The sequence below is a fragment of the Numenius arquata genome, chromosome 12, assembly GCF_964106895.1.
Source record: "Numenius arquata chromosome 12, bNumArq3.hap1.1, whole genome shotgun sequence".
Classification (NCBI taxonomy): domain Eukaryota; kingdom Metazoa; phylum Chordata; class Aves; order Charadriiformes; family Scolopacidae; genus Numenius; species Numenius arquata.
Genome location: NC_133587.1, coordinates 9546047 through 9560563, shown reverse-complemented (window position 1 = coordinate 9560563; position 14517 = coordinate 9546047). Strand labels below are relative to the sequence as shown.

At 38.4% G+C, this 14517-nt stretch overlaps 1 protein-coding gene across 1 annotated transcript in view; it reads left to right on the top strand.

Annotated features, from left to right (window-relative positions):
- ARFGEF2 (ARF guanine nucleotide exchange factor 2) overlaps positions 1-10335 on the top strand; it is a 34963-nt gene extending 24628 nt beyond the window's left edge. The window contains exons 27-39 of the mRNA XM_074157050.1: positions 129-301; positions 1414-1574; positions 2368-2498; positions 2598-2727; positions 3156-3291; positions 4105-4243; positions 4331-4385; positions 4640-4754; positions 4996-5126; positions 6175-6343; positions 6722-6860; positions 8004-8121; positions 9710-10335. Of these exons, the coding sequence (XP_074013151.1) occupies positions 129-301; positions 1414-1574; positions 2368-2498; positions 2598-2727; positions 3156-3291; positions 4105-4243; positions 4331-4385; positions 4640-4754; positions 4996-5126; positions 6175-6343; positions 6722-6860; positions 8004-8121; positions 9710-9886 (1774 nt within the window). The 3' untranslated portion in view covers positions 9887-10335. The remainder of the gene's footprint in view (positions 1-128; positions 302-1413; positions 1575-2367; positions 2499-2597; positions 2728-3155; positions 3292-4104; positions 4244-4330; positions 4386-4639; positions 4755-4995; positions 5127-6174; positions 6344-6721; positions 6861-8003; positions 8122-9709) is intronic.
- Positions 10336-14517: the final 4182 nt, after the last annotated feature.

The window sequence follows — 14517 nt, the reverse complement described above, 5'->3', positions numbered from 1 at the left end:
AGTCCTACATAAAGATGTTACTTGGTGTGGGTTAGATTGTCATGTACATGGAAGTGGCCACAGCTACTTTGTGCCACTGTAAAATCGTGCCACTTGTCAAGCTTTACTTTCCTTTTTTTTTTTTAAAGATCTCCAACTATTCGGGACATGGTAATACGCTGTATTGCTCAGATGGTGAACTCTCAAGCTGGTAATATTCGTTCAGGCTGGAAGAATATCTTTTCAGTCTTTCATCAAGCAGCGTCAGACCATGATGGGAATATTGTGGAGCTGGCCTTTCAAACTACAGCACACATAGTTAGTAAGTAATGGTCTACAAATGCAAGTACCCAAATTAGCTTTGCTGCTGTCATTCTGGTTGAAAAGGCCCATCTGAATAAAGCCTTTCTGGCTGAAAAGGCCCATCTTTATATTTCCAGGTAAATAAGCAGAAGATCTTGTAGCCGGACTCTTGAACCTATTAAGTCTCTTGAGTGCTATGGACAGGAAAAACTAGATATAGATATCCTGTTACGGAACTTTGGAAGTTTGGGATAGATTAAATAAGTTTGTGTTGCCCTATCCGTCACAATAAGTTGTTTTGGATTAAGGAACACATTTCACAAACTTCCGTGCTCATTTGGTATCATATGATGGGGCTCATAAAGCTTGGGATGCTGATGTGTGACTGATTGTAGAGCAGATACAAGTATGTTTGAACAGCATACCTGCTGCTTTCAAAGGAAGACAACCAACTGAAATATTCTTGAAAAGGACCTTCAATATTGATTGTAGCTTTCTTAAATCCTGAATCTTAGTCCTGAAACTATCATCTTCCCATTAAGTACCATGGGGAAAAAAGAGCTATGGACAGCATTAATAAATGCAAATGGTAACAAATTTTTGCTAACTTGAATTGCGTAGATCTTAGGAGTTGTAGCTTGTTCCAAAACTTGTACGCGTTGGACTTGTTTTGTATTTTGTCTGCCCTTAAGTCTAAAATCTAACTGCTTTTTCCTCTCTTTCTACAGAAAATGAATAATTAACAGGCTTAGATAACTTAGGTAACTTCATTCACAGTAGGGAAGCTAACATCAAGCTTTACGCCTATTACTTCTCAAAATACTTTGAGCTTTGGGTTGCATATGCTATGAGTGTGAACTGAACCATATAAACAGCCATGAAATAATCCTAGAGTATAAAATTGGTAATTATCCAATCTGAGAAAATGTTATGCTGACAAATTTGGGTGGGGGGAGTGGGGAGGAAAGCAAGGGAAGACAGAGAACCATACTTAATCTAGAAGAGCTGGTCCTTTCATGTTTGTCCATTCGGTAGCGCTAATACCATGGCTGATGTGTAAGTCAATGCTAGTTTATCTGTGGATTTCAATATCGGTAAATTTTAAAAAGTGTATTTGTTTGTCCTTCGCAGCAAATATTTTTCAACAGCACTTTCCAGCAGCAATTGACTCGTTTCAGGATGCAGTAAAATGTCTTTCTGAGTTTGCCTGCAATGTTGCATTTCCGGACACCAGCATGGAAGCTATTAGACTTATTCGGTATTGTGCAAAATATGTTTCAGAAAGACCACAGGTATCTTCTTTTAATTTTTACCCTTGTATATTCTTACACTATCAAACTGGGACTAATCTTGTAACTAAGAAAAAGCTTTCAGACTCAAACTTCAGTCTCCCAGCAGCAAATGTTTGTGTTAAAAGCTTATTCAGAATTAGGAGTCATTTTGGCATTATATAAGCAGTAAACTAGGATTAATTAAAAAATTCTAAGTCTCGTCAGTCCAAGTGGGAAATAACTGCATGAAATAGTCCCTTTTTTTTTTTAAGTGTTAGGATGACCTGGAAAACAGTGCTGCTTGTTCTGTCATCCTAATTATTTCTAGTTAAGTTGGTTATAAACATTCATATTTTTCTATATCAGTCTATTGTGGAAATACTTAATGTAATAATCACTTTGCTGAAAAGAGCCTGCAATTAGATTGCAGTTGCACGTCACCACTGCATGATGTGCATGCTGTATGCGGTGTGCTGGAAAAGTGTAGAGCTGATTTATGCTAAACTTGAATTTCCTCTTTATCTATATAAAGGATGCCTAAACTTGCTTCCTAAAGTCCAAACCTCTGCAACTTGTAAAGCCTTTGGCAGGACTTAAATAAAACGGATTTAAGTATTCAGTTTCCATATTTTTCCAGTATTTTCACAAATAGTCTTAGATTTATACTTATACTTTACAGGATTTGAGTGTTATGGTGGAAACTTAAGCTAACTTTTCAAGTCCGTCTGTGCCACTGGTAGATCTAAATCTGTCAGATTTAAAGATTTTTGAGTGGGTTTTTTTCTAAATCTCTTTTTTTCTGCCCATCTCCAAGGTATTAAGAGAATACACGAGTGATGACATGAATGTCGCTCCGGGGGACAGAGTATGGGTTAGAGGATGGTTTCCCATTTTATTTGAACTTTCTTGTATCATCAATCGTTGTAAATTAGATGTTCGAACGAGGTAATAGAGCTTTTCCTTTTTTCCTTTTTTAATTCAGTTAGTGACAAGATCACAGGTACGCATTTTAACATCTTTTCCTTTGTTTGGGTTTGTTTATAGAGGCTTAACAGTGATGTTTGAAATAATGAAGAGTTATGGCCATACCTTTGAAAAGCACTGGTGGCAAGATCTGTTCAGAATTGTGTTTCGGATTTTTGATAACATGAAACTCCCTGAACAACAGACAGAGGTAAAAAACCAAAAAAAATCTAAAAGCGAGAGAACCTTAGAGTTGTTTTTTAAGAACTCAAACGTGAAGGCAGCTGTTTGTATCGTTTGTCTTGTCAGTGTATTTCCAGCTCATACTGCCCCAAACTTAATGATACATTCTTGTATTCCGTGGTATGTATAGAACTTGTCATAGTGGCCTTTCTGTCTGACTATTTTTCAAGGAGAAAATTCACACTTTGTTGTGAAAATGTATAGTTTTCTGAACAGTATTCATGGGACCAACTAAATGCTTCTGACAAGACATCTGCAGTGTGAGGCTTTTTAGTCTTATTTAAATTCTACTCTCCTCAGAGGCCACGTGCTTTGTTGACTAGCCGTGTATAAGCCGAGTGCTATCGTCATAGAAGAACCAACATAAAAACAAAGACTTTTCATTGTTTCTGATAGAAATCTGAATGGATGACCACTACATGCAACCATGCACTTTATGCGATCTGTGATGTATTTACACAATTTTATGAAGCTTTAAATGAGATCCTTCTTCCTGACATACTTACACAGTTACACTGGTGTGTAAAACAAGGTAGCTTATTTACTTGTATCTTTTGAGTAATGTGGTTTTTAGATGCTCATTGCTTAAGAAGGGGAAGTTAACTGAATTTTGGATGAATAAAAACTACCATTAGGACAATATGTTATGTAATAGATGAATGCAGTATCTTAAATATTGGAGCATCATTCTATTTAATGTTAGGAAGCTCTTCTGTTAATGTCTTTATAATGTGTTTATGGTACTATTGTGGCAGAGCAAAAGCTTTTAAAGTATTGTGTTAATCTTCTGCAAAGTACCTTTCTCCATTTGGCTGCACAGATAATGTACAGATAAAATACCGCATTTGTTGGCAAATATATATACATGTACTCATTCTGATTTTTTTTTTTAATTTTTCTTCCCCCTGGCTTCCTCCTTCTCTCAACCATCTAGTACTTTTAAATACGTCTCTCTAAAGAATGTGTTTTCTTTTGGGCTCCAACTCTTCTGCCTGAAATCCTGCATACAGCTAGCGTGGAATGTTGAGGGGACTACCTTGCAGGAAATCATTAGTTTCTAACTGGCGCTTTTCCTTCCTTTGTCTCACTGTATGTTTCCTTTCTGTTTCTCTCCTGTCCTTTGTTTCCCCATTTGGATTTCAATCTCATGAAGTCTTTCAAATGCTTTTTTTTTTTTATTCAGTAGGTTCCTAAGCTTGATACTATTGTAATGTAAGTAGGCTTAGAGCTATGATACCATGCATTTCAAGTATTGGTAAAAATATTTAATGGAGCAGTAATAGAGAATTCTTAATTTTTCATTGATGTTGTAGAATTTGATAAATATGGAACACTTCTTTCACAGATAATGAGCAGTTGGCTCGATCTGGTACAAACTGCCTGGAAAACCTGGTAATACTGAACGGACAGAAATTCAGCCCTGAAGTCTGGGGCCAGACATGCAATTGCATGCTAGAAATCTTCAAAACTACTATTCCTCATGTGTAAGTTCAAAAATTTAATTCTCATACTAATACCCGATTGCAGAGCAACAAGATTTACCTATTTTTATTTTTTTCTACTTTATGAAGCTTGCTGACATGGAGGCCTGTGGGAATGGAGGAAGATTCAACTGAAAAACACTTGGTAAGAGTTAACTCAGTGCAACAAACTAACTCGAAGGGGTTTGTGTTAGGTTAGCTTTCAAAATCCTTTATTGTAGTAAATACACGTGTCAACAAATACTGGAATTGATATTAGCTTGTATTTGATGTCATTGTAAAATAAGATATAAAGAATGTATGCAGGAAGCCTTTGAATCTAAGATCAGTGCAGTCATCTGAAAGCTGGTTGGTAGTTAGTGTTTTGGATTGCTAGAATTGTTCTGTATTCTCTTCTAGGATTTAGACCTAGATCACCAGTCTTTAAGCAGCATGGATAAAAATGCTTCAGAACGAGGACAAAGTCAGTTTTCAAATCCAACAGATGAGAGCTGGAAAGGTGGTCCTTATACAAGTAAGGAAAACATGCAAGTTTATCGAATGAACTTTTATTGCCATTCTTAATCCACTTCTGTAGTTCTGTAGAGAGATTTTTTGGGCATTTAAACTTGGGGTACATCTTTACAACTTGTGTTTATGCCTTGCAGAGAAATTTTCCCTTTAAGATAATTCACAGCACCACTAAATATCGAAATGTAGTGTTCTGCTAGTCTGTGTCATAAGTTGCTTAAACTTCTGTTACTCCCTTTCATTAGACCAGAAGCTGTTTGCTGGCCTCCTTATAAAGTGCGTAGTACAGCTGGAATTGATACAGACCATTGATAATATAGTGTTCTATCCAGCAACAAGCAAGAAGGAAGATGCTGAGCACATGGCTGCAGCTCAGGTACCATCAGACTTACTTATAACCTTGTTGTGGCAATAAAGTACAAAGACTATTAAATGCTCTGAAGTGTGTTTACAAAATAGTCTTTTCTTTTTTCTAACTTTCAATGCTACCCTGAATGTGTCTGTCATTACTCTTAAGCTGTGATTTTTTTTTTTTTTTTTTTACTGCCTCCAGTGTTTCTTGGCAATCTTCCTGTTGGACTATTTTAATTATATTACCATTATTTTTATTATCAATATATCGTCATTGTTTTTGTAATTAATACATACTCATCAAGAATGTTTTTTGTTTTAGCAAGAGCATTCTTTTCTGTTTAGCGTGAGTGGCTTCATTTATTTGAGGTTTTACTCGGCCTCTAGGTGTTTATACAGGAGGAGATGTGGAAGTTGAACTTTGGTGACATTAGTGGTCAAGATTTAACTCATTACGTGCCTCGGAGTTGGAGAGGTCCTTGCCCCTGAAAATTCTGATTCTAGGGAATAGTGCAAGGTAGCTCTTGCTTGGCTGTGTTAAGCAAGAAGTTCGGGCTGATGCTTTCAGGTAGTGTTTTGGGGATGGTATAGTTAAATTCCTAATGAAATTACCTAAAAATATTGACCAATTTTAATGAAACTTGATGTTAGCCAAAGATGAGGAGTTTCTACGCTATGCAACATTTAAACTTGCACTGTTTTTGTGGTTCACTTTGTTTTTCAGAATTCAGCAGACCTACTCTGTCAGCTCCTAGAAGAGAGGAAATGTTCTATATTGTATTGCTATGACTTTTATGCCATGATAAGGGAGGTTCTTCCCTTGTTCTTGATTTACTTTTTTCTTAGCAATGGCTAGGATAGATCATAACTTCTCTCTTAAAATATCCTACTGAAAAGAGTATGACTCTGGTATTTGACAGGACCATTCTGCTGTGTTGTATTGGACTAATATTTCACTTGTACCTAAAAATGGAATCTGGATTTAGTGGTATATAGTCTGTGAAGTATCAAAGTCTCTTAGGCTTATAAAAAAAACATACATTATTGACACTCCTCTCTCTTTTTCCCTTTAGCGAGACGCATTGGATGCAGATATCCACATTGACACAGAAGACCAAGGAATGTATAAATATATGTCTTCACATCACCTCTTTAAGTTACTAGATTGTCTGCAAGAGTCTCATTCATTCTCAAAAGCCTTTAATTCAAATTATGAACAGCGAACTGTGTTATGGAGAGCAGGTGAGGCTTTTATTTTTGGTTTGATAAAAATACTGAGCTCTGCTTCTAGCTTTAGCTATTGAGATACAGAAGTGTGCCGTTGCAATAATCTCTTCAATTAATCTGATTGTGATGCATGCTTTTATTTGTCTCCTTCCTGATGACTTGAATAATTCTGTTTGCTAAATTATCTACCTTTTTGTTTAGAGCTACACAGTTGGTAGTACTGTACTTAAATATCTTTATAGATTAGAGCTCAATTAAAATCAAGGAGGAAGAAATACTATCTGGACAAGAAATCATTACTGTTCACTTGTGGGGGTATTGATAAACTTCAGTTCTTGCTAGTAACTACAAATGTGAATGTTCCCTCTCTCCCTATGTGTAACTGATTTCTAGGGTTCAAAGGTAAATCAAAACCCAATCTCTTAAAACAAGAGACCAGCAGCTTGGCTTGTTGCTTGAGAATACTCTTTCGAATGTATGTGGATGAAAACCGCCGGGACTCCTGGGATGCCATACAGCAGCGGCTGCTCAGGTAAGAGTATCAGCTTGGCTCAGATGCCTTCTCTTTTCAGCCAGTACGGTACATCTCTGGAAGCAAATGTTCTAAATTGCTGAGCAGAGCATGCAAAGTACATGAAGATAGATATAGATATGACCACTCTTGATTTGATTAAAAGTTAATTTAGCAATAAGGAAACAATCTACTTGCAATAAATTGAGCACCTTCTTGCCTGACATTAGCTTTTCTTTACAGAAGTGGTGGTGTATGAATACTTTTCACATCTGAGTACAGACTGATATTCAGAGGTATAATAGGGTACTGTAATCTAAACAGTACAATATAAGCTGCTGTATACTTGGAACTTGAGTAAACATAGAAAACTATGCTAAATAAATAAAAAAGGTATTGTGGTTCCCTTTATTTGAAAAGTGAGTTGTTGGTACATGAAAGTTCAGAGTACTGATCTCTAATCAGATGTAGAGAACTCTTAAACTTGCTATTGACATTAATGCAATGAATTTCAGTAGCATTCTGATTTGTCAGTATCTATGGCAGGGGGGTTGGAACTCAATGATCTTTAAGGTCTGTTCCAACTCTAATGATTCTATGGACGTATTAATCTTTTTAGTGTGTAAAAGAGGAGGTTCCATTCCTTCTAATTAAAATAGTGCCCTAAAAAAGCCATAGTAAGTGGTAAAATCTATACTTTGCATTGACAGTCTACAGCAAGGACCAAAAATTTATTAATACAATAGTAACCCCTCTTTAATCCATGATGCTGAACTCAGCAGCTCTTTAATAAAACGGTCTAAATTTGGAGGGAGAACTTTTTCATGTTACTGTTGCCTAAGCTTTCCCAGGATCAGGAAATAATGTTTGCAGGTTGAAGATGACAACACTTTAATTACAGAATGTTTATGAGGAAAATCAGACTCTTCCACCTCTGACTCCATGATTCTCTGTTGATAACATATTTCCATTCAATTATCTGTAACAGCTACTGTAACAGAAAAATCATCAAGACAAATTTGTGTAATTAATCTTGTGATTGAAAACTTCCCATGGAAATGCACCCTGCTTGGAAACAAAATACACTGAGAGGACAAACATTGCATATTATAAAAACTTTGTGGGTTTTCTTTATGGCTTGTCTGAAATGTGTCATCTCTTCAGTGTATGCAGTGAAGCCCTGGCATATTTTATTACCGTGAACTCGGAAAGCCACAGAGAAGCTTGGACCAATCTCCTGCTGTTGCTTTTAACAAAAACACTAAAAATCAGTGATGAAAAGGTAAGAATAGGCTGGAAGTCATGTCTGTTTGCAGTCAGGCATCTTTTCGCTTCTGTTTTTTGTTGAATTCAGTCTTCATTTTCATCCATATTGCAAGGCGGCTACTTCACTTATTTGCATAGTCTGTTCTCTCTTTGAAATACGGTAATCATTACATCTCCTTTTTTTTGCAAGCATTCCACATTGTAAAAACTCAGACTGCATCCATGGAATTCACAGTTGTATAGAAATACTGATAGAATTACTGCAGAGCTTTCATATAAGAGCACAATGAGTGTGCCATAAGGGATGGGCTTGTGCTGTATTACAGCCATACAGGAATGGTAGAGGTAAAGTTCACCACTGTAAAATTGGAATTCTAGTTTCTTGACAGTGATGGCAAAAAATAGTTCTCAGGATCTCAGCCCTTTTGAGGAAAAGGTGAATGCAAATATTTACATTAGGATATACACAGAAACTTCTAGAAGTTGCTTGCTTTTTTTTTTTCTTTTTTAAGCTTTCCAATACTGTTGAGCTCCATCTTCTTTTAAAGTGTATTTTTTTTTTCCTGGTGGTTTTTTTTTTTCTGTATTGCAAAGTGTGTCATTTCACTTCACTCTTGTGTAGTTTGGGATGCTTTATTGCAATTTACCAGTACTTTGTGGCTTATCTTCTCCATGTAGCAGCAGTTCAGTGATGTCCCTGTGGTCACAGTGTGTTGTGAGAATAGTCTTAACTCTTTGTAGGTAAAATGGTGACTTGACCATTCCTTAGTACACAATCCAGTCTTTTTATTATAAAAGTTCAGTGGCGAAAGTGTTCTATCACCTTTCCCTGTAACTAATACTAAGCATTATTAGGAAAGGAATAGAGGACAAAACATAATCCTTGTTGTGTAAATTCATTTCAGATTTGCATCTTAAATACTGTTTGCAGTTCTGGTCCCCCATATTGAAAGGGGTGTAATGGAAAAGGGTTGAGTGTAACAGGAATAAGGGATATAGACTGGCTCCCGTACATGGAACTGTATGTAGGTTAGACTTCTACTCGGTTATTTTTTATCTGGAAAAGAAATGAGAGGTGCATAAAGTCGTTATTAGCATGAAGAGAGGGAAAGGACTGATAATTGTTACACTGGAGAAGATGGTGAATGAGAGGTTTGGAGATGGCAAGTCACTGGAGGGGAAAAAAACCCACAAATAAATATATAATGGAAATGCTTCTTCACACGCTGGTTCAGCTGTGGAAGGCTTTGTTATGTATTGAGGATGATCTTTTAAAGAGGCTGGAGAAGCAACTGGACAAATTCACATCAGCAGGGGATGTTTCCACAAGTAGTCCCTGATACCACCTCTAGCCTGGGAAATCCCTGGGCCACAAAATAATCTGACGCTATTTTAGGGAAGTAATGCCAAATGCATGCTCTGTGTGGGGTTTCCTGTAGGCATCTGTTAAGGCTGCTTGCAATGGCCCTTTGGCCAACCAGGGGGACCTCTGACTGGGTGAGACCTTGTGTTCTAACAAGTTGGTGTACCCACGAATGTGGAAAAACTGTACTTTCCTATAGTAATGGAAAATAACGTTCTTTTTTTCATATGTTCTTTAATAGTTTAGGGCACATGCTTCAACATACTACCCATACTTGTGTGAAATCATGCAATTTGACCTGATTCCTGAGCTTCGAGCTGTGCTACGAAAGTTCTTCCTGCGTATAGGTGTTGTGTTCAAAATCTGCGTAACAGAGGAGCAGATACGGACAACTGGGATGAACTTACCTTCATGGTAGCCCTCAGCAGGGTTGGCTACTTCTGCTTGTACATAGAGCTATGTTCCAGAGATGGATTAAAGTGGATGGGAGAAAATGGGACCCTGGTGTATCAACACAGCAGCAAGTTACTCTTACCACAATGGCATTTGGGCAGAAGGAAAAAAAATCCTGTTCTGTCCATCCTACAAAACTATCAGCAGTTTTATTTAAATTATTGCTTACAGAGTTAATACAGTAGATGTAAAGTCTCTTTGTTTCAATGCTAGTCATCCTTATGATCAAGTCTGTCTCTTCTAGTCTTTATCAAACGTTCGGTCTTGCATCCCAGCTAAATCTGATAAATTGGCTGGATTCCTCAATGGAAATTATGCCCCTTGGAAATAATGAATATAGTTGTATAGCCTTGTGATGTTAGCACATGTGTTCATAATAAACTGTACTGCAGTGGCAAATGACCACCTAAGATCATTCTGGGTTTTTCTTTGTGTGTACATGACTAGACCAGGCAGTGTGTTACTGTTTTTGAAGTGGACAGCCTGTAGGGTATTTGGGGAAAGGGCTTTCCTCCTGTTTAGCAAGTCATTTTTTAAAACTTTTTTCAGTATCAGTGCTTCATCTTCTGAGACTTATTTTTTTGGTTTTATGGAAGGTTTTACATCAGGAGCACACAACAGCATCTACTCTATTTAGCTTGTAAGCCTTGAGTTAAAGGCATTTAAAAAAGCCTTTTAAACTTTCCATTGATTTACTTTCATACATTGCCAGATCACAGACGGAGCATATACAGTAATATTAAAAACAAGGTTCAGAGCAAATAAAACCACCCTTTTTACCCTTGACTACAAAGTATTTGTTAGTAATTGTGTCTGTTTAGCAAGAAGTCCGGTCCTTAGTACATAACCAGGTTCTCTTTACTGCAGATCTGCAACTTCTGATTTGTCTTTTTGTGCAAATGATTTTTATTCTTAACTATTAGTTCCTATTGTGATCTAAAAGAAAACTGAATTCCCACGAGAATGCTCTAGTAAAATTAAACTTAAGTTCATTTATGTACTGTAAGAGTTACCAATACATTTTTGCGCTTTGAAGGTACGTGTGAAGCAAATGTGACTTAATGCTGCAGCTTTGTTTGCCCTAGAGATTTTTCTTTCTTTGAAATGCATCAGTTTTCTGTGACAACTGTTTCCCTGATAAAATACCAGTTTACAGCTGAAGTACTGCAGGGCCGAGGGCTGTCCTTTGAACTTACTTTCACTAAAAGTTTTAAGGCTTCTCTAAACTGGAAGAACATGGCAGGATGGGAGGAGAGGTTCCACTTCCTAAAATAATGTAAACAAAGGTGGTGGTTTAACTGCTGTGCTATCCATATTAGCCAAACCTAAAATATAACAGTATTTAAAAAAAACAAAACACCAACAACTGATTTGAATGGTATTAAGTGTTTAACCTGTGATTTTTGCTTTTTAAGTTGAGTTTCCTGATAGGGTGGCAGAGTTGAGGTTGTCTTGGGATATTCCACACTTGGAGCTGTTGGGATTCTCCCCCCCCCCTTTTTCTCTCCCCCCCCCCTTTTTCTCTCCCCCCCCCCTTTTTCTCTCCCCCCCCCCTTTTTCTCTCCCCCCCCCTTTTTCTCTCCCCCCCCCTTTTTCTCTCCCCCCCCCCTTTTTCTCTCCCCCCCCCTTTTTCTCTCCCCCCCCCTTTTTCTCTCCCCCCCCTTTTTCTCTCCCCCCCCTTTTTCTCTCCCCCCCCCTTTTTCTCTCCCCCCCCTTTTTCTCTCCCCCCCCTTTTTCTCTCCCCCCTCTCCCCCCCCCCTTTTCTCTCCCCCCCCTTTTTCTCTCCCCCCCCCCCTTTTTCTCTCCCCCCCCTTTTTCTCTCCCCCCCCTTTTTCTCTCCCCCCCCTTTTTCTCTCCCCCCCCTTTTTCTCTCCCCCCCCTTTTTCTCTCCCCCCCCTTTTTCTCTCCCCCCCCTTTTTCTCTCCCCCCCCTTTTTCTCTCCCCCCCCTTTTTCTCTCCCCCCCCTTTTTCTCTCCCCCCCCTTTTTCTCTCCCCCCCCTTTTTCTCTCCCCCCCCCCCTTTTTCTCTCCCCCCCCCTTTTTCTCTCCCCCCCCCTTTTTCTCTCCCCCCCCCTTTTTCTCTCCCCCCCCCCTTTTTCTCTCCCCCCCCCTTTTTCTCTCCCCCCCCTTTTTCTCTCCCCCCCCCTTTTTCTCTCCCCCCCCCCCCTTTTTCTCTCCCCCCCCCCCCTTTTTCTCTCCCCCCCCCCCCCTTTTTCTCTCCCCCCCCCCCCCTTTTTTTTTTTTTTGGTAAGCTATTTCCAAAGGGTTCATATGGTGCTCTTCAGTAAATCAGCCTGTTATGTATAAGCATTGTTTGGGAATACTGATAAGGCTTTCATGTTTTTATTTTCACTTTTTATTTTTAACCAAAGAAAAATAAATGGTGGTTGTGGCTCTTTAACTTTTAAATGTATACACTAATATTTAGTAAGAGGGAATATATGGCTATATTTTACAATAGGAAAAGACTGAAAAATAAGCAATGCTGACATTTAACTTGCTGCATTTGTAATGTCCTTTTGTGTTGCATTTAGTAGAGTTGCTCATTCCCTGGTATGTCACTTCATCAATTACAGTAACAATGAAGTATTTATTTTAATTCTATTTAAATCTGTAAGAATATGCTATTCCTTTTCTTCCGGTCCTAGATAGTCCTAAAGAAAATATTTGAAACTTTATTTTTCAGATTTTGAATGTGTCACTGCCTCATTGAATGTATACCCTTATTTCCCATCAAAACACAAACTTTTAAAAGTTGCATGCTTTTTCTGTATTTTACAGTTTTGAAAGCCTTACAACTCATGTCTTGAAACAAGTCTTTTAATTTTCAGATCTGAAATGACTTTACAGCAGCATTGTGGGCTTTCTTTACTGTATTGTGCAACATTTGTACTATCTGCATATAGAATAAGGGCCTTTAATCAGTCCTTTTCTTCAGCCTTTGTTCTGAGACTGTTCTTTTACTTAGTTAACTTTTATTGTATTTATACCATTTATAAATTGCTGAAATTAGGTGACATCTAAACATCCTATGCTCTGTAGCACATGAAGAGGGACTGGAATGCAATTGGATTGTAAGAGCCTTAATCCTGTCAATTTTCTGAAATTGATTGCACATGTTAAAGCAATAAGAATGGTATGTTCAGTGTAATACCTGAAATGGTTGTATTAACGTCAGCTGTTTGGTTTCCCTTATACAGCCAGAAAGATCGTAACCTATAGACATCTTAATGAAGCTAAAAATGCTGAGCCAAAACTCCTGCAGTAGTCACTACTGGTTCCGATCTTGTCCCGACTCTGCCGCCATAGACCTTATCTGCCCAGTGGTGGTTTTGTTGGCTTTAGTGGAACTGGGAATGAGAACAAGGTTCTGTGTCAGCATCTCCTGGTAGAGATCAAGACATCTGTGCAATACATGGAGTAATAAAAAAATAACCTCTTAAGAGTTTTAAAGTAGTGTTACACAACAAACTAAACTATTAAACTGATTTACCTAAAATGATATGAATATGGAGACTGCATGGTATTTGTTATTACTATTCTTTTGGAACCCTCTAGGAAATAGGTAGGCAGGGGGAGGATGCTAATGAGGAAAACCCTAAAACCTCTATTTTATGTTGATTCTATTGTGTCCTTACAGTACAAGAAAATTTTATTTTACAGTGGTTTGTTATCCATGTCTCACATCCTGAACTGTAAACAGAACAATTGGAAACGTCCACTGTTACAGACAGCCCCCAAACTTTAGCTCAGTCTTACCATTAAGAAAGATTAAAAATAGTAACTTTTAGTCAGAAGTAGAACTAAGCTTTTCCTGTCAAAAGTGCAACTTCCTTTAATTTGTAAATTGTTCAGCACCTTTAATGTTATTTGTGTAAAATGTATGTTTTAACATATTTAAAATGCCTAAGTTTTTTGAAGATCTCCATATTAAGTGCATTTAATATCAATAATTTAAAGAAGAGCATTCCTTGCCCAGTGGGTGTATACATTTTTGAGAGAATACCAAAATTATATAATATGAAAAACTATGTAAAGTTTTCTACATGAAAATACTATGTATAATACTGTTATAATATTCCATGCTTTAATCACGTGGTAAATCAATAAAGTTTTAAGACGTGTTGGTTGGGCTTCTTTCATGTAGTTTATTATAAGGCTCTAAGAATATATCACTGATGCTGATAACCACTTCTAGGGGGGTTGGGTTTTGGGTGGATTTTTGATTTTATTTTTTTTAACATACAAAACGCCCTCCTACCTCTTCTGGCTGCTCTTTTCCGCAGTGGCACCGTCCCCCTCTTTTAATGACTAAGAGGGCTCCTGCCCTTCGGGCGCCTCCGCTTTGTGCCCTCCCGCGGCCTAGGTTTCCCTCGCCGGGCGCTGGGCCGTCTCCTCGTACCCTCGGCCGGCCCCCGCCCGCCCCGCTCAGGCCCGGCCATGGCCGCCTATGGCGGGTGCCGCCTTCCCGCGGCTCCCACAGGCGCCGCAGGGCCTTGTGGGAAGAGCATGGCCATTGGTCGGTCGCCCTCCCCGGGGAGCGCGGCAAGGATTGGTTCGCAGAGGAGCGTGTCGGGGAAGGAGAGGCCGTTGATTG